This window comes from Danio aesculapii, chromosome 11, assembly GCF_903798145.1.
Source record: "Danio aesculapii chromosome 11, fDanAes4.1, whole genome shotgun sequence".
Taxonomy (NCBI): Eukaryota; Metazoa; Chordata; class Actinopteri; order Cypriniformes; family Danionidae; genus Danio; species Danio aesculapii.
This window is the reverse complement of record NC_079445.1, coordinates 3199111-3223949: the sequence shown is the minus strand read 5'-3', so window position 1 is coordinate 3223949 and position 24839 is coordinate 3199111. Positions and strand designations below refer to the sequence as shown.

General features: G+C 36.8%; 1 protein-coding gene across 1 annotated transcript in view; it reads right to left on the bottom strand.

Moving 5' to 3' along the window:
• cpne5b (copine Vb) overlaps positions 1 to 24839 on the bottom strand; it is a 210742-nt gene that overhangs the window by 140845 nt on the left and 45058 nt on the right. The window contains 2 exon segments of the mRNA XM_056468243.1: positions 4296 to 4342; positions 7409 to 7449. Of these exon segments, the coding sequence (XP_056324218.1) occupies positions 4296 to 4342; positions 7409 to 7449 (88 nt within the window).

Genomic DNA, 24839 nt, shown 5'->3' with positions numbered 1-24839 from the left:
GATAGCAAAATATTCTACACGAACAGCTGGGAGTTAAGGCTAAACCTTATAAGAGATTTGGAAGAGAGATAAATGCTACTTAAGTCCTCATTTGGATTGCTATTACAAGTGCTTCAGCTAATGTTCACTCCAGCAAAAGTCCTGCTGTTGTGTTATTCTAGCGCAGTGTAAAGTGCCCCTATTATGCTTTTCAGATATGACCTTTCATGCAGTGTGTGATTTAGCTGTTTGTGATTGCGTCAAAGATCAAAAATACAAGATTTATGCCACTGCATGACTCATACTGCACAATTTTTTAAAATAATTTTAAAATAATCCCTCCTTTATCTGTCTAACTATTATATATATATATATATATATATATATATATATATATATATATATATATATATATATATATATATATATATATATATATATATATATATATATATATTGAATTTCTTCCTTTTTTATTTTATGTAGACATGGTCAAGACGATCTGCTGCAGTTCAAACCGAGCATCAGAATGGGGAAAAAAGGGGATTTAAGTGACTTTGAATGTGGCATGGTTGTTGGTGGCAGACGGGCTGCTCTGATTATTTCAGAAACTGCTGATCTACTGGGATTTTCACGCACAACCATCTCTAGGGTTTACAGAGAATGGTCCGAAAAAGAGGAAATATCCAGTGAGAGGCAGTTCTGTGGGCGCAAATGCCTTATTGATGCCAGAGGTCAGAGGAGAATGGCCAGACTGGCTCCAGCTGAATTAGTGTTCTGAAGACGAATGAAGGTCTGGAATGACATGAGAGTGAGTAATTAACAGCTGAATTTTCATTTTTGGGTGAACTAACCCTTTATTGCTCCTAAACACAGACACGTTGAACAACTGTCAATGTATTTGTTAATATATTACACAAATGTACTGTTGTGATCTCCTCAACTCTTTTCTGTGAGGATTCTGACTGCTTTCTGTACTGTAAATGGCTTTTGGGCATTTTTTTATTGTATAGGCTTGAGTGCATTCGTGACATGCTGCCCACTGTCCATGCAATCCCTGCGCAACAGCTTCTCTCTGACAGAACCGTCACCACAAGATGTCAAGATCTGGAGGAGAACGTACTGTGTGGGAATGCTCGGGTTTCAAAACGGCAGTCTAAAAGATACTAGCTTTTGGATAAGATATGTGTATTTTAGATTTATTTATTTATTTAATACAAATATACAATGTATACAAGTTTGAATTAGTGCCATTTCATTTTCTTTCATATAAGTTGACTTAAACCGAGTAAGCCCATTGTTTTTAAAATTAAGTAAAGGCATCATTTTTAAAGTAATTGACTTTACTTAAAAAAAAAAACTTGAGTAAGCCCATTGACTTTAAAGTTGGCTTAAAAAACTCAGTAAGGCCATTGTTTTTAAAATGATTAGTTGACTATTTAAAAAAGTGAGTAAAGACATTGCCTTAAAATTAAGTAAATTAACTATGTGCATATATATATATATATATATATATATATATATATATATATATATATATATATATATATATATATATATAAATAAGGTAAAGTACCAAGGTTTAATGAGTTTCCTAACTTTAGGTAAAGTCAATTAGTCAATTTCCTTCAGTTATCTGCACAAATTGAAACTTGGGGGAATTTGGAGGCTGCATTTGAAGGAGCCTTTTGTTGTGGCAGACTTTTGTGAATTTGTCCTTCGAAGGATACAGCATCAAAAATGAGACACGGTTACAGAGGAAACTTTGCATGAGCATCTAGGGAGCATGCTTGTGCACAATATACTGACACTGAGGAGAAGAATCAATTCGCAAAGTCAATTTGTCGCTTTTAAGGCAAGCTAATCTTTTTTTTGACAGTGATTTAATATATAATACTGAACCTTGTTTGTTTGATTGATTGATCCAGATAACTAATGGAAGCTGTTTTTTGGAATACATCCTTCAATATTCTGGGTTTAGTTTTGCATTATTTTAAGCAAGAAGGTTGCTTGTTCGAGCCTCGGCTGGGTCAGTTGGCATTTCTGAGTGGAGTTTTCATGTTCTCCCCATGTTTGCGTGGGTTTCCTTCAGGTCCTCTGGTTTCCCCCACAAGTCCAAACACATGTTGTATAGGTGAATTGGGTAAGCTAAATTGCTCGTAGTGTATGTGTGTGAATGTGTATGGGTGTTTCCCAGTGATAAGAGACAGCAGGAAGGGCATCTGCTGTGTAAAATATATGCTGGATAAGTTGGCGGTCCTTTCCGCTGTGGGGCTAAGCTGAAATGGGGACTAAGCTGAAATGAAAATGAATGAATGAATAATATTGTTTATTATAAATGTTGGTATATGATTACTTATCATACAGAACTGACTGATTATTCACAGTAATAATATATTTTCTCTCTATTTTGATGTTTATGAAGTCTTTTGTTGGAAGTGATCAACATCAAAAGTCGACAGAGCAGAGATCAACATCCCATAATGCAATTTCATAACCACAATCACCGGCCACTTTATTAAATACACCTTACTAGTTCCGGGTTGGACCCTCTTATGCCTTCAGAACTGCCTTAATGCATTGTGGCATAGATTCAACAAGGTACTGGAAATATTCCTTAGAGATTTTGCTCCATATTGACATGATAGCATCACACAGTGGCTGCAGATTTGTCAGCTGCACATCCATGATTCAAATCTCCTGTTCCACCACATCCCAAAGGTGCTCTATTGGATTGAGTTCTGGTGACTGTGGAGGCCATTTGAGTACAGTGAACTCATTGTCATGTTCAAGAAACCAGTCTGAGATGATTCGTGCTTTGACATGGTGCATTATCTGGTTGGAATTTGCCATCAGAAGATGGGTCCACTGTGGTCGTAAAGGGATGGACATGGTCAGCAACAATACTCAGGTAGGCTGTGGCGTTGACACGATGCTCAGTTGGTACTTACAGGCCAAGCAAAGTGTGCCAAGGAAATATCCCCCACACCATTACACCACCACCAGCAGCCTGAACCGCTGATACAAGGCAGGATGGATCCATGCTTTCATGTTGTTCACGCCAAATTCTGACCCGACCATCCAAATGTTGCAGCAGAAATGGAGACTCATCAGACCAGGCAACGATTCTCCAATCTTCTATTGTCCAGTTTTGGTGAGCCTGTGTGAATTGTAGCCTCAGTTTCCTGTTCTTAGCTGACAGGAGTGGCAAGCGGTGTGGTCTTTTACTGCTGGAGCCCATCTGCCTCAAGGTTGGACGTGTTGTTTGTTCAGAGATGCTCTTCTGCAGACCTCGGTTGTTACGAGTGCTTATTTGAGTTACTGTTGCCTTTCTATCAGCTGGAACCAGTATGGCCATTCTCCTCTGACCTCTGGCATCAACAAGGCATTTGTGCCCACAGAACTGCCGCTCACTGGATATTCTCTCTTGTTTGGATCATACCCTGTAAACCCTAGAGATGGCTGTGCGTGAAAATCCCAGTAGATCAGCAGTTTCTGAAATACTCAGAAAAGCCCGTCTGGCTCCAACAACCATGCCACGTTCAAAGTCACTTAAATCCCCTTTCTTCCCCATTCTGATGCTCGCTTTGAACTGCAGCAGATCGTCTTGACCATGTCTACATGCCTAAATGCATTGAGTTGCTGCCATGTGATTGGCTGATTTGCGTTAACGAGTAGTTGGACAGGTGTACCTAAAAAAGTGGCCAGTGTGGGCACATCTATTACTTTTAATCAAAAAACAATAAACCTAAGTTTATCAAGGTACTGAATAACACAGACTATATGCCATCACATTCAGTTTGAACAGAAATATCTCTCCTGCTAACTTTCTACCTAAAGGCCTGAATTCTACTTCTGGGCCTTTTAATGTGACTAAAGCCATTAATCCATCATATCTCCAAAGGTATTTAGAGGGTAAAATGAGCAAACATCTACCCGCTCTTATCCCAAACCTAGAGAAAACTGCAGAGATTAATCAGCACGGCCCAGCAGGACAATCCTCTTCTGATTCAGTGGCTCAAATTGAAAACCACAGACACACTGACTCATGGTTATAGCAGCAGCGTTGCAGAAACAGCGCAGCTCGAGACGGAGGAGAAGATGATCTGGCTGTTGCTTGTTAGTGATAAGATGCTGGATGTGTTTGGATTTTGTACGGAAGAGGAAGAACAGGGCACATACTGCTGGAGGGAGAATCCACACCCCTGATTGGACAACAACGCCACTGAGGGAAACACTGCAGTGAGTGCGTGAGCGAGTGTTTGTGTGTGTGTATACATATATGCATGTGTCTGTGTGTGTGTGTGTTCGCTCACCTCTCTCCACTGCTTGGTCTCCACGCCCTGAGTGTACAAGACACACACTGTGAAAAGGGACAAAAATAAACAATAATGAGTGCTAAAGTTTATGCAGATACAATAAATACTGTTGTTACACTTTATTTTACACTGATTTGATGTTACTTGGTGCTATTAATTAACAATTTACATCATACTCACTGTAGAATTAAAGTGTTGATTAATAGATGTAATTATTCAGAATTTACTGTGGTTCTATAACATGTTCATGTAATAAGTGCAACACAAAATGAAGTACAGCAATGTTTCTCAACCACGTTCCTGGAGGAGCACCAGCTCTGCACAGTTTCCTTGTCTCCTTAACCAAACACACCTGGTTCAGATCATCAGCTCATTAGCAGAGGCTGTAAGACCTGTGCTGCGTCCCAATTCGCACTTATTCTACATCCTAAAAGCATGTACTGTTTTTTGTAAAGGAAAAGTATACACTTTTGAGTGTGTAACAGAAGAGTATGCAAGCTTTGGACATACTACTTCCTCGTTAACAGATTGTTGTGTTGCTAGTTACGAGCAGTGTCAATCATCCACACATCTTCTACATTTCTGTCACATTTAATATCCTACCTTGTTGGAGAAGCAGCAGCGTGATAATCTCCCATTCACGAGTCTTTCATGCAGAGAAATCCCCTCAGGTATTTGGATAATTATTCATTCAGAAGTTAATATCCAAACATGTCTTTAAATAAGTTCTGTATTGTTGTTGCAGATGAAATATAACACAGAAAATGCTAATTAAATATTTTCCAGTGGGTTAGATATTGATGAACAATCATACAAACATCTTTACCGAAGCCTCTCTACTTGACGGTTAGTCTCCCGCGTCCATCATGTTTGTAGTTTGTTTACACTTTTCATCCGCGTTTGTAGTTCTAAATCGAATTCACGTTCTACGCGCAATGTATTGTGGGCAATATTAGCGATTAGAGTATAGACGCTTCTACACTTAATTTTTTTTTGCGGAAATAGTAAACCATACGGGAACCTTTAGCATACTCTTTTCAACATACTACGATTTGGGACATACTAATTCTACTTTCAAATACTATTTAGGACGGATAGTATGTGAATTGGGACGCAGCACTGTAATGGGTGTGACAGACAAAGGAGACATCCAAAACATGCAGTGCTGGTGGTTCTTCAGGAACATGGTTAAGAAACACTGCTTAAGAGCTTCATTTTCATGCTCGTTCTCCAGATCTTTTTCATGCTCAAATAACAACATTATGCACTAAAGGAAAAGAATACCAAAAGCACAATAGGACCCTTTTTAAAACTGAGCTGAATTTACCATTTTTTTAAGAAAATTTTCATTGGCAATCACTCCTGAAATGGGCAGTTCAAACAAAAATCCAAATTGTGATCATTTACTCACCTCTTATTAGTTTTAAATCTTTATAAGTTTCTTTAATCTGCTAAACACATACACACACAAAAAGATATTATGAACAATGTTGGAAACCTGTAACCACTGACTTCTATAGTGCTTTTTTTTCCAATGGAAGTCGATGGTTACAGGTTTTTGGCTAAACACAAATGAAATTATATTTTGAAGAAAGCTCAAAAAAACAGTAACCATTGACTTCCATAGCATTTGTCTTGCCTACAATGCAAGTCGATGGTTACAGGTTTCCAGCTTCCTTCAAAATATCTTCTCTTGTGTTCAACAGAACAAAGAAACTTGTAAGGGTTTAAAACCACTTGAAGGAAAGCAAATTGCGAGCAGATTTTCATATTTAGGTGACCTGTGCCTTTAAAAAAAAACACCCAGGCAAAAGGTCTGTACACTGTTTTTGTGATTCATGTTTTATTTTCCCCCATTTATTCATGCTTTAAATGGCATTATGGGACCCTGATCCTTCTTCCGACAACTTTTAACCTTGAAAAGTTCAAAAAAGTGACTTTTATTAACATTTTTATAGTATAAATGGAGATAACTTGTTAACAAAGGTTCGGCAGCGGGACCACGCCTCACTTTGCCTCCTTAACCAAATCATCTACTCCCTTAAACTTATTTATTAAAGGCAGACCAGTCCTCCAGCACTGTTCTTCTCGTTCTCTTGATCCCACCCTTCTTCTATTTCCTTGCTTTAAATGAACAATCCCTATAACCCTCTCTTCCCTCCTAGGTTGAATCGGGTGGGTCCTAATCACTCTTCCAAAAAATTACAAAGACGGAACCCCCACACTCTCTGGACATCATCATAGGACACCCGATCAACCTACCTACCTGTTCACTACTTATCCTCTTACTTCCGTACCCCTTCATGTTTCATCCCACTGTTCCCTTACCTCCCCTTTTCCTCCCTACAATAAAGTCTAGCTCAAAATGTGGGGTGGTCCATGCTGGTGAATACAGTATAATACAGCACAAAAACCTGGTAATAACCTGCATGTCCATTTTCCAGATTGGTAACACTTTATTTTGATGGTCCGTTTGAGTATTAGTAGGCTGTCTGCTTAATATCTGTTGATATGCTCCTTCAACAGACATTTAACGGACTATAAGAAACTTTGCAAGTACGTCAACTTACACTACCTCTAACGTCAACCTAACAGTCTATATATAATCTAATGAGAATTAGTTGCAAAGTAAATTAAATTCAACAAACGGACCATCAAAATAAAGTGTGACCTCCAGATTTCTTTACACACTTCTTTCTTCATTATATTATTTCAAACTACTAAAATGTCAATAAAAGCCACTTTGTTAAACTGCAGAGTTGAATTTTCAACATCAAATGAGCAGAGATCAACATCCCATAATGCAATTCACAACCGTAAATAAACAGAAAACACTTAAAATACGCAAACTGTTCATTAACAGACATTCTTTACTCTCTTTCTCTCTTCAAAGAGTCTCAGTAAAACATCTGCGTTGAGGTTTCATTCAGCTTGGCTGGAGACACGCAGAGTGTCGCGGATGAGAAGAACTCATCAGAAACACCCTGATGTTTGATGAGAAGCGAAAGACAAGAGCGTGCAGAGAAAAAAACGAGTGCGGGGGGTTGCTAATTAATGCAGAACGAGCATCAAATCAAAGCTGAGTTTCATCTTCCATTGGCTGTACTCACGTGGATCAGATTTGGAGAACGTGTCTCTGTCTAAGAGATTCCTGGGGAGAGAGTAAAAAAAAAAAAGAGATCAGTTTAATTCTGACAGCGCGATTAAACGCTATCAGTGACACACTGACATTTGAAGCGTTATTGAAGATGCTTTTTGACAATTTCATTAAAATGGCTTATTGGAATTCCACAAAAGCAGATATGAAGATGAAGATGAAGGTTCAAGAATGACATGCAGAAGTGTTGACTGTAGACAATTCACCTTATTCTCCGCGTACGAGTGGGCGCGGCCATTTGAACTATTTTGGCTCGAGACTTCCGGTCTCATTCACTTCCATTCATTTTTAAACGTTAAAACAGCTTGTTTTGCTGCTTGGCAGACTTTACCTCCCAACAAGGCAATGACCCGAAGCACACAGCTAAAATAACGCAGTGGCTTCACAACAACTCTGTGACTGTTCTTAAATGGCCCAACCAGAACCCTGACTTAAACCCAATTAAGCATCTCTGAAGAAACTGAAAAAAAAAAAAAAAAAAAAAAAAAAAACGCTGTCCACCAATGTTAACCCTCCAACAGATATTGGGCACAAAATATACAGGGGGGGCGGGGGGCTAATAATTCAGGAGGGCTAATAACTCTGACTTCAAGTGTCTTTAGCGATTTTTTTTTTACACTGCTGTTTTTTTGTGTACACTTTTTTTCTCATGTAGCATCCACTGTAATGTTTTTCGAATGCTATTAAATCAGACATACTACTCAGCCAAACTGTTAAATGAAGTGCCACCAGAGTTTCTCGCATTCCCTGCTATAATAATCCAGACATTGAACACTGTCATATCCTGATATCCAGATGCACCGTTTTGCAGTGAATATGTACAATTTGCTTATAGTTGATGTCTGTAGTGAAAGATTGTCATTTCTGTTTCTAAATGCAGCAGATGTTGGCGAGCATCCTACATACAGTAGACTATTTTTAACCAGCAATAATTATCAGATGACACATTCTTTGTTGCCAAGGTGTTTGCCCGCTGTCAGAACAGTTTCACTTTGTTGTATTATTCTTATTAAAAACAGAACAGGGGCGTCACGGTGGCTCAGCTGTCGCCTCACAGCAAGAGGGTCACTGGTTCGAGTACCGGCAGGGTCAGTTGGCATTTCTGTGTGGAGTTTGCATGTTCTCCCTGTGTCGGCGTGGGTTTCCTCCGGGTGTTCCCCCAAACACATGTGCTATAGGTGAATTGGGTGAATTAAATTGACCGTGTACGAGTGTGTGAATGTAAGAGTGTATGGGTGTTTCCCAGTACTGGGTTGCAGCTGGAAGGGCATCCGCTGCGTAAAACATATGCGGGAATAGTTGGTGGTTCATTCCGCTGTGGCAACCCCTGATAAATAAGGACTAAGCTGAAGAAAAATGAATTAATTAATTTGACAAAAGTTGGTGGAGTTCGCATTTTTAATTTAAAACTCTTGGTTTCATTTTCAAATCTGATACAGCAGCTTTAGGGGTAAATTCTAGTTTATCTCTGTTTCTCTCAGTATTTACTTTCCATAAATACTACAGAAATCAAGTAAGAAAATGATAAAGAATTAAGATGTGTACATATGTATATTTTCACAGCAAAATAAAACAAATGGCGCAAAATGTAACAAATTTTGCAAAAACTTGCCACATAATCATTTTAGTCACAAAAAAAATAATAAAAAATCAGATTTTTTGGTCTGTAGTCCTACAGATCATCAAGGACCATGCGCCATGTCACAGTCTGGTATGGAAGCTGCTCTGTTGCTGAGCGTAAGGCACTGCAGGGGGTGGTGAAAACTGCCCAACGCATCACAGGGACTACACTGCCAGCCATTGAGGACATCCAGAAGAAACACTGTCTGCGCCGAACACGCAGTATTCTTAAGGACACCTCTCACCCTGCTCACAGACTGTTTTCTCTCCTGCCTTCCGGCAGGCGCTTCAGGCTCCCCCGGACAAAAACCAGCAGACTGAGGAACAGCTTTTTCCCCAGAGCTGTCTTCCTTTTGAACTCTGCCCCTCACTGACTCTTTTGCCCCCCCAATACACCCCCCACACTCCTCTAACTTATACTCCTCACAATCACTGCACTATTTAACATTTGCACATTTAAAGTTTGCACATATTCAATGCACTGATTCACTTATTTGAACTGTACACACCCACAGCACATGGACATTTGTAATTATGTTTATCTGTCTGCACACTTCTGCTATTAATAGCATCCTGTACATATATTCATTTATTGTAAATCTGTTCATAGCTAATACAACCTGTATATAATGTTGATAGTACATCCATCTGTAAATATCACCATAGTTTTTCTATAACTGCACTTTATGACTTATACCTGTATCCTGCACTTGCTGCTATTGCACTGCTGGTTAGACCGAAACTGCATTTCGTTGCCTTGTACTTGTACATGTGTAATGACAATAAAGTTGAATCTAATCTAATCTAATCTAAACCTGTTCTTTAATCATTCTATTGTCTTAGAATTCTGTATACACCGTTTGTCCTTTGGGACAAATATGACTCGCCTTTACTTAACCTCTGAAATATCACTTAAAATTCGATTTCAATCCTCAAGAAACAACCTCATCTTAATCAAAAACTCTCTGAATCCAAGTTTTTCCTCATCAGTGTGGAGTTTTTCCATCAATGACTACGTTTACATAGACATCAGTAATGGAATTATTTGCCTTATTCTGAATAAGACAATATGATTAAGGCGTTTAAATGAGTTGCTTTTTGAACGTTTCTTTAATGATGCCGTTTTACATGTTAAAGCACATAATTCGTTTAGAGTCATTGCGTCACCGCGCTATCTGCATTTCCTCCAGAGTTTCATGTAATTTCGGGTGTTTCATTTTAAATTTGTCGACTTTAACTGCAGTTTGGCTCTTTCACTTTCATTGAGGAACATTTCATGCATGCCCCCCGTGACAAACGAGATATTGGATAAGAGGAACTACTGGAAGAGTGTTGTTTTGATGGAGTTTGACACCACACGCCGAATGGGAAAAATCCTCCACATTTCGCCATGCAGGTGTATGCGGTCCTTCACTGACTCGGTAGGTGCAGAGAATAGTGTCAAACAGCTGTGTGTACAGACTATCCTGTCGCAAAATGCGGTGGAAATCCTACACGATAGTAATAGTTTGATTGCGGTGTTTACGTGTCTGTGCCGCACTTCAATAATGCCACTAAAATCGGCACACTCCACATGTATTAATCCAATTTCTGTTTAGCTCAATTATGACCTTAATCAGGTTAAATGAATCAAAAATCTGTTTACATGGTAGACTCCTAATCAGAGTATTGTCTTAATCATATTAAATTCAGATCATTGGTGTCCATGTAAACAAACTTAATGTTAAATGAGTGGCCAACACTCATTTTTGACTAAAGTAAAGGTACAAAAAGACCCTTTGTAAAAAGTTTTTAGCAAGACAGTATTCATAATATGAATACATAATTATTATATACATAATAATTATATAATACAACATAATTACTTATGTGGTGCATGTGTGTGTAGATTGTAGTAAAAATGGTTTTATGGCCGGCAGGTCAAAATTGACCTGAAGGACAACCACTGTACCCTAAATCTGTGCACAGCCATCATTAAAATATGACAATAGTCCCCAAACTTCAAGATAAATGGCCTGAGGCTGAGTAAATGAACTGTAAATATTAAGTTTTGGGTGAACTGCCCCTTTAACACGCATCCTTCCTTATAACCATTCCAAGCATAGTGTAGTGAATTGTTGTAAAGTAAAAGGTTTTTATTTTTAGAGGCATACGCTGCACTCCAGATATGAGGACACTTGATCATCTGCTGTAAACTCTGAACACAGATATTGATTCCAGCGCTGAAGCTTCAGGTCTGCTGATATGAGCTGTGAGCATCACTCCCGGCGGCACCACTGTCATCACATCTCAACGTCTAAATCAGAGATGGCATTTCTATTATGAGCATCACACACACACACACACATACACACACACGCACACACACGGACACACACACACACACACACACACACACACACACACACACACACACACACACACACACACACACAGTATTGGTGGTTTACAAGGACTCAATACTGTAGGTATAATGCATTTTATACACTATTATAAGCTATTATTTGTAGTTATACAGTATGATTTTTAGGTGGCACGGTGGCTCAGTGGTTAGCATTGTCACCACACAGCAAGAAGATCGTTGGCTTAAGTCCCGGCTGGGCCAGTAGGCATTTCTGTGTGGAGTTTGCATGTTCTCCCCATGTTGGCGTGGGTTTCCTCCGGGTGCTCTGGTTTCCCCCACAGTCCAAACACATGCGCTATAGGTGAATTGAATAAATTGGCTGTAGTGTATGAGTGTGTGTGTGTGTGTGAATGAGAGTGTGTATGGCTGTTTCACAGTAATGGGTTGCAAATGGAAGGACATTCACTGTGTAAAACATGTGCTGGATAAGTTGGTGGTTCATTCCGCTATGGCGCGCCCTGATGAATAAGGGACTAAGGTGAAGGAAAATGAATGATTGAATTTAGCAAGACCCTAGTATTCAGATTAAAAAGGCTTAATAAGATTAACTTCGCAAATTAGGCAAGTCTTTGGATGACAGTGGTCTGTTTGGTAGCCAGAAATATTGATAATAATAATGTATTAAGGCAGCTAATCATTTTCACATTTTAAAAATGATTAAAAATATTTTAAAATGTATGTTTTATTACCAACAAAACTAAAAGAAATGAGATTTTCTCCAGAACAGAAAAATATAATAGGAAACATTTCCTTGCTCTGTTAAACATCACATGGGAAATATTTGTATAATCCTTAAAATTTCACAGGAGGGATAATCATTTTGCCTTCAGCAATATATTATGCTATATCTCCATGCTTTCTTTAGTATAGGTACTACATCTGGTAAAAAAAAACAACCATATCTTGATTCATTTTGTCTCAAGGGAAAGGTCTTATAACCACTTTGTGGTATATTATGGCTGTATAAAACAGCAATAAAACGTTTTAATAATAAAAGCAGACAAAAACACTGACCATTATGCACAGCGCTTTAGAAAAAAGAACACAAATTCACTATTAATTATAACTTTTGTCTCTGATGACTGATAATAATTAGTGTAGTTTGTCTAGTGGTGAATTTAAAGGGCACCTATAATGAAAATCAACTTTTGTAAGCTGTTTGGACAAAACTGTGAGCAGGTGTAGTGTGTTCGGGTTCGGGATCTGTGGAGCTGCGCATCCATGGATTTGCTCTTCAGCGTTGGACTCTCAGTATCGATTAGTAAACCACACTGAACTGAGCTAAACTGAACTTAAACACTGAAAACTGAACTGACACGGATTCAATTTACTGTGATCTATCATGTGAAGCTGCTTTGACACAATCTACATTGTAATAGTGCTATAAATATAAAGGTGAATTGAATTGTGTCCACAGTCATTTTGGAGTGATAGAAACACAATAAATCTCTTTAAAAAAATATCCAGATGTTAAAACAGGATCCAAATCTCAGTGATTTTGAGGCCCACCGCAACGTGAATTAGGAGTTTGGTTTTCCCTGCCCACCCAATTGATTGACAGGTGCCATATCTCCATAATATACATGTACACATTTTTTTGCAAGGAAACTGAGTTTAAAACATATGTTACAACTCTCTGTGATCAGCTGCACCTCAATAATTCATTTTATAAGTTCTAATTTTTTTAAACAGAGCATGTTTGTAATAAAAAGAGTAAAATAACTGTAATTATTAACCGATATAATCACCACGACCGCACAGTGTCAGTGTGTGTACTGCAATCGGCATTTGTGTGTGCCTCATCCTTTCAGAAAGGCTTGAATAAACTTACTTGATATTTTTGACTAGTGACCTTATTTCAGCTTCATCCGTGTCTGTCTCTATCACTGACGGCTGTTTATCTGACGTAACGCATGATGAGAAGCAGTCCAGTTGAGTAATAGTAGATGTCTGCTTAATATCTGTTGATACTGCTGTTAAACAGACATATAACGGACTATAAGAAACTTTGCAAGTACATGTCAACTTACACTGACCCTACCCCCAACCCCAACCCTAATCCTAACCTAACAGTCTACTTATAATCTAATGAGAATTAGTTGGCATGTAGATGCAATGTAACTTAATTCAACAAACGGACCATCAAAATAAAGTGTGACTGTACTTTTTAGGTACCTGAGATTCTGAGTGTACAATGAGTACACTGGTATAACACTTTAAACATGACATCATGGTACAATATTTACCCTAGATGCGTTGATTCATGTGTGCAAGCTCGAAATCAAGCATGACACAGCATTTGATTTAAACCCAATCCGATCTCACACAAAGCTAATCTTACGTGAAGCTTTAACACCATTCTCCTGCAATATCCTTGAGCAAATGCCAGACATCTCCAACATGGAAATGAATCTGCCCCGCTCCTTCATTATTGGTTGCTCAGAGGCCAAAATGTCAGTGTCGTTATTACTTTCCTCGCATGCAGAATAAATGCAGATGACAGATGAGGTTTAGCCAAACATTTAGAGATCTGTGTGACTCGATTTATTCTCAGCTCATCATCATCATCATCATCATCATCATCATCATCATCCATAACACTCGTCTCTGTTTATGCTCTGTATATTTAACATGATAATGTGAAACGCTAACGGCGCTCCCATTAACAGCTGTACATATCCTGTATAAGGCGATCTGCCGCTAGAAGTCTTTTATTTTGTTGACGATTGTAGATGAGCGACAGCAACTGCTGGCAATGTTGAGCAGAGTTTCAGTTTATGCAAATGAGCATCTGACTATAACCAGAGTCCCTTTAAGGCAATTCACTCATTTCACTCGGCGGCCATTTTTGAATGGAGAAACATCAAAATTCTACAAAATTGCTTGCCAAACTTACGATTACGTTTCATATTAGGACTCACCAATAAAATTAAACAACAACTGTCTCCTAAGTTTCGTTTCTAAACGTTTGAATCAAACAAAATCTGCAGAAACTCGCATCTGGTCCGAGCCTCTCCCCTGGAGTATCCTCAGCCTATATCGATCACTGATTGGCTCCTGTACTTGAAGGCGGGGCTTTATTCGCCATATTGACCGTTACACTTTTCCCCGTTCAAAACTATACGAGTGACATGTCTTGTGTATTCTATAGTCTTTGCTATAACACCCTAGCAGTCAGTGATGATCCTGATCTGCTGCTTGATACTGTTATACAAACTGCGTCAGTGATTAATCAAAATATACACAATAAAAGAGCAACCGTCATCCAAATAAATAAATAAATAAATAAATAAATAAAATATTTTTAAATAAAAATCATTCATATATATCATTCATATATCATATATATATATATATATATATATATATATATATATATATATATATATATATATATATATATATATGTATATATATATATATGTATATATATATATATGTATATATGTATATATATATATATGTATATATATGTATATATATATATATATATATATATATATATATATATATATATATATATATATATATATATATATATATATATATATATCATTCATTAATTTTCTTTTCGGCTTAGTTCCTTTATTAATCTCGGGTCACCACGGCAGAATGAACCGCCTACTTTTCCAGGATATGTTTTATGCAGCGGATGCCCTTCCAGCTGCAACCCATCACTGGGAAATATATATATATATATATATATATATATATATATATATATATATAAAGTTTTGTGTAAAATACTATATTATGAAATGTTAAAGGGTTCACGTTAACTTATTTGATCAGATAAATTAGTCTATGAAAGCTACAATTAAATTAAGTGCAATTCTTGCATTCATTATTTGGTATTCAACCTTCATCCGAATCTTTTACTATATTCGATTCAGGCTTCAGCCAAGGGTTTTCATTTCAGCACATGACTAATGTCTGGTTTGAACAGGTTGTTTGTGCCTCACAAAAGATCTCAGAAGGATCAAGAGGATCAAGGATCAGGAACAAGAGGTTTGTTTATCTTTAATGCAATCCCAGATCTTGCCAGAGGATTATATGTTTGTTTGGAGCATTTGAAGGCAGAAATGTAAATAGTGGAAAAAACCTTAATTAAAAAAAGCAAAGTGCACTGCAAACCATAAGTACAGGTTTACACTTACAGCTGAAGGCAAGATATTAAGCCCTGCTGTGAAATCTCAAATATTTACAAAATGTGACGTTTAAAAATGTTTACAGTATTTCCTATTAGGTTTTTCTTCTGGATAAAGTTATGTCTATTAGTTTGGCTTGAACAAAAAATGTTAAGTATTTTAATTTTGGCTACAGAAAAGCCATTGTTGGCCAACGTATTGCCTAATTAACCCACCTTAACTTAATCAGCCTAGTTAAGCCTTTAAATTGCAACACTAGTGTCTCATAAAATAAGTGAATTTGTTCTGTAGACAATCAAAAAAATAATAGGGACTAATAAAATTTATTTTTTTTTAATTATTATTATTAAAAACGGCTTTTATTCTAGCTGAAATAAAACAAAAGACTTTCTCCAGAAAAAAAATTGTAGGAAATACTGTGAAAAATGTCATGCTTTTTTAAACATTATTTGGGAAATATTTGAAGAAGAAACAAAAAAATTCACAGGAGAGTGATTGATTTTGACTTCAACCATATATAGCGCAACTGCACTCCAGGCGTCCCGAGTTCGAGTACCAACTAGTGGATCGTTCCTGATCCCATCCTCCTATCTCTCGCATGACTTCCTGTCAAAACATAAAACTTTTCAATCCTAATAAAGACAAAAACCTCTAAAAAAAATAAATCGTTAAATATGTGGTAAAATGAACACTAGGGGGCAGTATGACTTTTTCCACACTAATGATATTTACAGGGACATGTTACTGATGAATTAAGGATTATTTTTGTGCTGTACAAAAATATTTTCAAAAACTGCTATGGTCAATATTATAAGACACCTGAAGTATTTTTTTTTGGCTAACAAACCACTGTTGTCCAATGAATAACCTAACTTAACCTAGTTAACCCTTTAAATAGCACTTTAAGATAAAAATTAGTATCTCGCATAATACTTAGTAAAAATGTGTGTATTGTCATCATAACAGGCACTGTTGCCTCACAGCAAGAAGGTCGCTGGTTCGAGTCCCAGCAAGGCCAGTTTGTGTTTCTTTGTGGAGTTTGCATGTTCTCTTCTGGGTGCTCCAGTTTCCCCTGCAGTCTGTAGTGTACGTGTATGTGTGTGAATGAGTGTGTATGGGTGTTTCCCAGTACTGGGTTGAAACTGGATCCGCTGCGTAAAAGATATGCTGGAGTAGTTGGCGGTTCATTCTGCTGTGGCGACCCCTGATAAATATTATATATAAAACATAAATATAAATTATTTTTTTAATGCAAATATCTAAACATTGTCAAAATCAAGATATAATTTAGATGAGAATATTTAGAAATATTCTTATCTTCTGCTTCTCTTCACCCTCGCAATTGAGTATGGAAAAAGAGACTTTTATTATAAAAAACTTTGCATAAAAGGGTCAAATTATTTGATGTTTTTTTTTTGTGGAGAGAAATGTATTGAACTTTAATCTGGTGTTTACATGAAAACAAGCCACCATCTCCAGTTCTACCAAATATGAACGAGATATGAACAGATTTAATAGAAAATTGAAAGCATTGTGATGATAATGAGGGAAACATTGTGCCTGAGTCCAAAGAGCCGGTGGAAAAAAACAGCACAAAGCAGGTGTGGATGATTATGTTGGTAAATGACACTCGTTGCTCGGCGAGTTTAATTTCAATTACTCATCCACTTTCCAACAGCCCAAAATTTAATTAACTTTAAGTATTGTCCTCTGCATATCAAAGCACAAATAACCAGCAGGATCTTCTCCGTCACGCTTGCTGAAAGCCGTCGCAAAAAACGCTCACACAAAAGAGCGGGAGCTTTTCAGGAAATAACCAAACAAATCTCTCCATTTGCTTTGCCTTACAGATGCCGTAAACCTCTTCCTAACAATAGACAGCATTCAAGATATATAGAAAATACTTTAAATCTATATATTTACAGTATTATCGTCACATTAGCAATTTACAGAACATATTCAATGTATAAATGAATAAAAAAATAAACAAATAATAAAATAAAAATAAATTTAAGAAAATAAAGCAAATAAATAATAAATAAATACATTTAAAAATATATATATATATATAAATAAAAAATTATGAAATAAATACATGTAAGAAAATAAATAAATAAAGATAAATAAATAGAATAAATTTAAGAAAATAAACAAACAAATAAACTTAAAAAAATAAATAAATAAAAATAAATAACAAATTTAGGAAATAAAAAATAAGCAAATAAATGCTAAATAAATAAATTTAAGAAAATATATAAATAAAAAATATTAAATAAATAAATGTAAGAAAATAAATAAATAAAGATAAATAAATAAAATAAATTTAAGAAAATAAAAAAATAAGTAAATAAGAAAATAAATTAATTAATTTAAAAAATAAATAAATAAAAGATGAATAAATAAACTTAAGAAAAAAAATATATAAATAAATAATAAAAATGTATTTATTTATTTATTTATTTATTCATTCATTCAATCATTTATTTATTTGTGAAGCATTGAGCTAAGATGCAACTTCAAAAAATAATAAATAAAAACACAAATAAACAAAAGCATAAATAATTAAAATAATTAAAGATACATACAGTCATTAAAAAATAAAAATAAAAACACATTTCTCTGCAGTTTCTTCAGCAATTTCAGTCAATTTAACATCCTCCAAATTATTCATGTATGCAATCAATTAGCCAAAGTCTTTTAAAAATTAAAGAGTTAATGATTTGGTGATTCTTCTAATTTCCACTTTACAGCTCTACATGTCTTTACTGTACAACTAACCATATAATCTTCTTTCACATTCATCTCCTAGTGCTACATATCTTGGAAGAAATGGAAGCTTAACATTAAAAATGCCAATAGTTTATATTACATTTCTCCAGTAGAAAAATCGCAATAATTGACTTCACCTATATAAAACACACAACATTTGCTTCCATTTTCTCTCTCATTATATAATCTATTGGGAGTGCAGAGAAGCACCATAAATGTCCTCCTTTTACAATATTCACCTGAAAGTATCTTCGTGTTACAGAAAGAGAAAACTTTGTTCCTAATCATTCAAATGTCATTAGCTGAAATTCGTTGAAGTAAAAATACGTTCAATCCTGCCATTCTTTATTAAGTGCCGACAGTAGGACAGCCAGTGCCATCATTAAACCCCATTCATGCCCTTGTCATCGCACCTATTGAAAATCAGAATATCTTGTCCAAAGCTCAAGCGAAGGCTTCTTTCGGTCTCTGCAGGTTTAATTATAGCACTAAGAGCAGCGAGATGAAGCTGAATCCGTTATGAAAGCATCTCCACGCTGAAAAAAATTATTCATTGGACTTACTACATTTTTTTAAAGGTAAGTGCTAGCGAACTATTTATTTGGGCTGTATTTAAACAAAAAATTAAGTTAACATTAATCTATTTAAATTCAGCCCAATAGAAATTGTTAGCAGGGTAGCACAGTGGCTCAATGTTTAGCACTGCCGCCTTACACCAAGAAGGTCACTGCTTCGAGTCCCGGCTAGGCCAGTTGACATTTCTGTGTGGAGTTTGCATGTTCTCACCATCTTGGTGTGAGTTTCCTCCAGGCGCTCCAGTTTCCCCCACAGTCCAAACACGCGCTACTGAACTGAATAAAATAAATAGGCCGTAGTGTGTGTGTGTGTGGGTGTGTGTGTGTGAATGCAAGAGTGTATGTGTGTTCCCCAGTACTGAGTTGCGGCTGGAAGGGCTGCGTGAAACCAATACCGGAATAGTTGGCGGTTCATTCCACTGTGGCGACTCATGATAAATAAGAGACTAAGCTGAAGGAAAATGAATGCATTTTTCAGTGCAGGAGCCAGACTACCATGTTTCCTCATATCCTTCATTCTCCACTGAAATGTATCTATTCCCCGGTTCGATACTCGCTGACCCTGAGAAACGCGCTGTGGAGGTCAAACCGAGAATTCATTAAAGATTGATCAGAACTTGTTGTTTCATTTGGGAAAGGTTAGCGGAGCACGCTCTGGATACTTGGACACGTCTGGAGCGCCGCTGTTATGAGTTTCTGTCACCATTGTGTGACATGCTGTGATTGTATCACGGTCCAGCAAAGGTTAAGCAGGTTTTTGTGACTTTAAAGATCAATGATTGGTTCCCTTTCTGTAGTAATAGAAAGAAAAGCCTAGGATTGAAGGGATGCTAGTCATGAAATATGTTCAAGTTGAGCATATTTTCAGCGGAAAGATTACTTTAGATGTGACAAGCTGTGTTTTTGTCACTCAGGGGTAGGGAACCTATGGCTCAGGAGCCACATGTGGCTCTTGACCAAAAATATGCCCCCCCCCTCACTGCAGAGCCACTTGGGCAGAGCTGAGCTCCAGCAAGGGGGAGCTTGAGCTCCAGCTCCTCCTTCCTTACACTACTTCTACGAGTCATGTCACTGGAGGTTGGGGTTAGGGGTGGGGCGGGTGTACGCATTAAAACAGCTTATAGGAGGAGGAGCGAGAGCTCAAGCTCCCCCTCGCTGGAGCTCAAGCGGCTCTGCAGCGAGCAGTGTCTCAAAACACATGGCTCTCCAGCTGTCTCCCTTCAATAATATTTTAAAGTTTAATTACAATCACCTTTTTACTGTATTTTTTTACAGCAAATTGAATAATAATAAAAGGACATTTTAACTTTAATCGCGACACCCAAAGGCTCTTTAAAAAATCCATTTGCCAAAACAATTAGAAATGGCTCTTTGCTGAAAAAAGGTTGCCGACCGCTGCTCTACACTGTAAAAAATATCTGTTAATGAACAGTTTCCGTATTTTGTGAGCATTTATGTTTACTTACGGTGAGAATTGCATTATGGGAAGTTGATCTCTGCTCTGTCGACTTTTAATGTTGAAAGTTCTCTCCAGTTTAACAAAGTGACTTTTTTTATTGACATTTTGTAGTTTGAAATATTATTATGTTTAAGAAATAAAATGTAGAAAAATAAATTAGTAAAATAACAGAAAATATGCTGGCACCAGTTTATTACAAGGATTTTGTAGCATAATATACAACACCAACCCAGAGAATATATCATTTTAGACTGTTAAAAATGTTCATAAATGTCACATTTTCATTCTTTTTGAGGTAGGAAGAAACATCAAGGTCTCATAATGCGATTCAAAAGCATAAATAAACTGAGAAAAATTAAAACATCAATCCCAAAACACGAAAATATCGGTCGGTCGGTCAGTCAGTTGGCAGCGGCCTCTGGTGGATTTACGGAAGAACAGCAGGCACGAATGGCACTCGCGAGGGAAATTTGAGATCTGTAAAAGCGTACACAGCGGCCTCTGGTGGATTCATGAAAAACAAAAACCTCTTTGGACGTATTTTGCTCTCTCCAGAAATGTACACAAGGGTACGTATCCATAATGAGCCTGGGTTGACATCTTGTCTGATCTTACATTATTTTAATAGAAAGGTTTCTGTCATAAGTGCATTTGTTTTTTTTAATAATGACACTTTTGTCTCATTTTAGCCATAAACTTACTATTTAGATTTTATTATTATTTTAGTTTTATTTTAAATAGTTTTTTGCATGTTTGGTTTTGATTTCTGTAGCACATGTTAAAAACTTCTAAAATTAATAAAGACAAAAAAACGTATAATTTTGTATATTAATTTTGCTTTTTATTTTTAATATTTTTTTATTTTAAATATTTTTTTTTAGAAATGGAATAATTTTATATTTTCTCATTTTTTATTTTATATAGCTTCATAATATCTAATATCACTTTGCTTTGTTAACAATGACTTCAAACAGAACATTTAGTGAACGCAAAGGTAAATGAAACACTGTAAAAAGTGACTGCATTCCTTAAACAGTAAAGCCGTTGCCTTAAAAGTGACAAGTTGACTTCATACATTCATAAGTCTTTATTTCAGAGATCGCCACAGCGGAACGAACCGCCAATGATTCCACCATACGTTTACGCACAGGATGCCCTCCTTCCAGCCACAACCCAGTACTGGGAAACACCCACACACACTCATACGGCCAATTTAGTTTATTCAATTCACCTATAGCGCATGTGTTTGGACTGTGGGGGAAACCCACTCCAACACGGAAAGAACATGCAAACTCCACACAGAAATGCCAGCCAGGACTCGAACCAGCGACTTTCTTGCTGTGAGGCTGCAGTGCTAACCACTGAGCCACCGTGCCACCCTATTGCATCTGTCATCGTATGCAAATAAGTGCTTTCTTCCACTTTAAGATGCTTCAATTTCCATTGTTGATCATTTGTGCCAGATTCAAAGGAAATGCCATACGCAATACTACATGCAAGAAATTCCAAACTAATTTTAATGTTTTAATTAATATTTAATAGCCAACCTTTTGGATAATAGATTTATATTAAATCGTAGGGAAATGATTAGCCATGCTTTTGTTGATTAAAATTTAAAGTGCCTATTCAAATGTCATTCAGAAAACAATGAATAGACTAATTAAAGAAAATAGATTCCTGAATAATTAATGAAATGGTGGCGAATCAAATAAAAACGATAAAGGGGAAGAATATAAGTGGATTTCATAAATATAATAATATAATAAACACACTGTAAATAATGCTGGGTTACACACAATTGATTTGTGTTGGGAAAACATGAAGGAATTAAGTTAACCTATTATTCATTCATTCATTTTCCTTCGGCTTAGTCTTTATTTCAGATGTTGCCACAGTGGAGTGAACCGTCAACTATTCCAGCATATGTTTTACACATTAAATCTCACTACTGTAACTGAGGCTGCATTTACACTGCAGATCTTGAAGGTCAATTCAGATTAAGTGACTGTATTTTTTGGATGACCTGCTTACATCATATTTTAAAAGTGACTTGTATCCGATCGCCTGCATTTAGCACACGGCAAAGGCGCACTGACCAGGAAATAAAGAGCTGGCGCTGACTAACAGCTGATAATTAAAGAGCGCTCTTTTCTCTATTCCTGTATGTAATCTGTTCGCAGCTTTTGACAAGCTGCTTTACTATAGTTTATGACAGAAAGGTCGTCATTTGTCTATCTTCTTTTGATATGTAGGCTTTTTTTTAAACCTTCAGGCTTCAGGCATCTTAATGTAATGTCCATGGCGTGATTTCTGTACGTGATGTATGCACTAGTTTTATATTAGTTTATATTGGTTACGTGGCAGGCATTGCGCTCTCTCGCTCTCGTTAACATGCTTAAATACCTGTGCTACATGACAATATAAATGATAAAAGCTGAGATTTGAGGTTTGGGACTCCGCTGAAGTCTGTTCTGAAATAAAATCGTCAGACTTGACGTCATTCGCTATGGTTTTTATTGACGCGCGACTCACATTGACAGGTGAAAATCCGATCTACCTGCTTACACTGCATACACAAGAACACAGATCCGATTCATATCGGATAAATTTCCACATATGAACAAGGCCTGAATCTAATTTGAGTAAATAGGAATCCATTTTTGATTTGATTTGTTTCTGTTTACACGTAATTGGGCATATCAAATCTGTGCCACATGGGAGAGAAAATAAATAAATAAATAAATTTCGCAATTGAGTCACTTGAACAGTGCAGTGTAAATGCAGCCTAACTAGCTACCCCTACTATAATTTTTATGGGAACTGTCCCTTTAAAGGGGACCAATTATGTTCCTTTTTGCAAGATGTAAAATAAGTCTCGTGATGTCCCTGGAGTGTGTGTGTGTGTGTGAAGTTTCAGCTTAAAATATCACACAAATAAGGTTTTATAACTCTCTGAAAGTGACCCCTTTAGGCTTTAATCCTAATTGTGGTGTTTTGGTGACTGTCGCTTTAAATTCAAATGAGATTGTGCTCTTTTGAAAAGAGGGCGGAGCTACAAATGCCTGTGTGTCAGCATAGTGGCAGATTCAAAAACAAGACTAACATCCTATGCTAATTAGGGGCAGATGGTCACCAATGGGCGGGGCTTTCCCCCTCTGATGACACGTACAAAGGCAGAAGGTCAATCGAAGTGTTTCTGCAGACTGACTTTATCAAATGTGATTATAAAAAAATTTATTAATACATTTTGACCACCATGAGCTGGTTATATTCACAGGCTGTTGCCACACAACTGTGTTTAAACCCCTTATAAAAGTGACTATTGCACTACAGGCCCCCTTTAACTCAGCCGCCATCCACAAACAAGGTGGAAAATAACCCAGATAACTGACTTACGCAGAAATCGCATTATTTTTGCTGCCATCTTTGCACTTTTTTGGAAGCAAAGCACTGAGGAGACTCCTGTCGGACGTGTTGAAGTGATGTAGACCTGTGAGGGGCATTTAAAAGCGGTCGTCTGAGCTGTTCTGGAGCCTGAGAGCATCGCTGTGAGGTGGCAGTTTTGCTTTGCCACCAGAAAAGCGTCAGGAAGAGCAGAAAAGGAAGCGTCTGCAGACTTCTTCCCACAGGAGACAACACAGAGACTGCTTGGAGAACATCCAGCTCTATTTTCCGCAGCCTTCTGCTAGATTTCACATATTTTATCTCATCAGTTCTCTCTCTCGCATTCAGTTAAAGTCAGAATTATTAGCATTCCTGAATTATTAGCCCTCCTTTATATATTTTCCCCCAATTTCTGCTTAACAGAGATTTTTTCAACACATTTCTAATCATAATCATTTCTAATAACTGATTTCTTTTACCTTTGCCATGATGACAGCACATAATATTTGACTAGATACATTTCAAGATACTAGTATTCAGCTTAAAGTGACATTTAAAGGCTTAACTAGGTTAATTAGGCAAGTCATTGTATAATGATGGTTTGTTCTGTAGAACAGTGGTTCTCAAACTTTTAAGCCAGCGACCCCCAATGTAAGATCGTCAAGAACTCGCGACCCCCCCACTACCAAAACATATACAAACAATAAAAATTACTTATTTTAAGTTTTATAAACAGATTTATTGTATTTGAAATCAACACTAATCAAAACTAACAAGCAAAAAAAATATATATATATATGCATCCGTGGGGAAAATATGTCTCAATGAAATCCCATTATCACAAGAAAACACATCTTTTCATGAGCTGCAATATTAGTTTAATCTTGGTCAGTGCAAGCCCTTTTGCGATGGTGTATGTGGTCTTAAATTTGATATATAGCTGACAGCGTCTGGCCATTAAATAAAGAATTAAACAGAACCTCTCGTGATTAAAATGTGTAGATGTGTCAAACTGTTACCTGAAA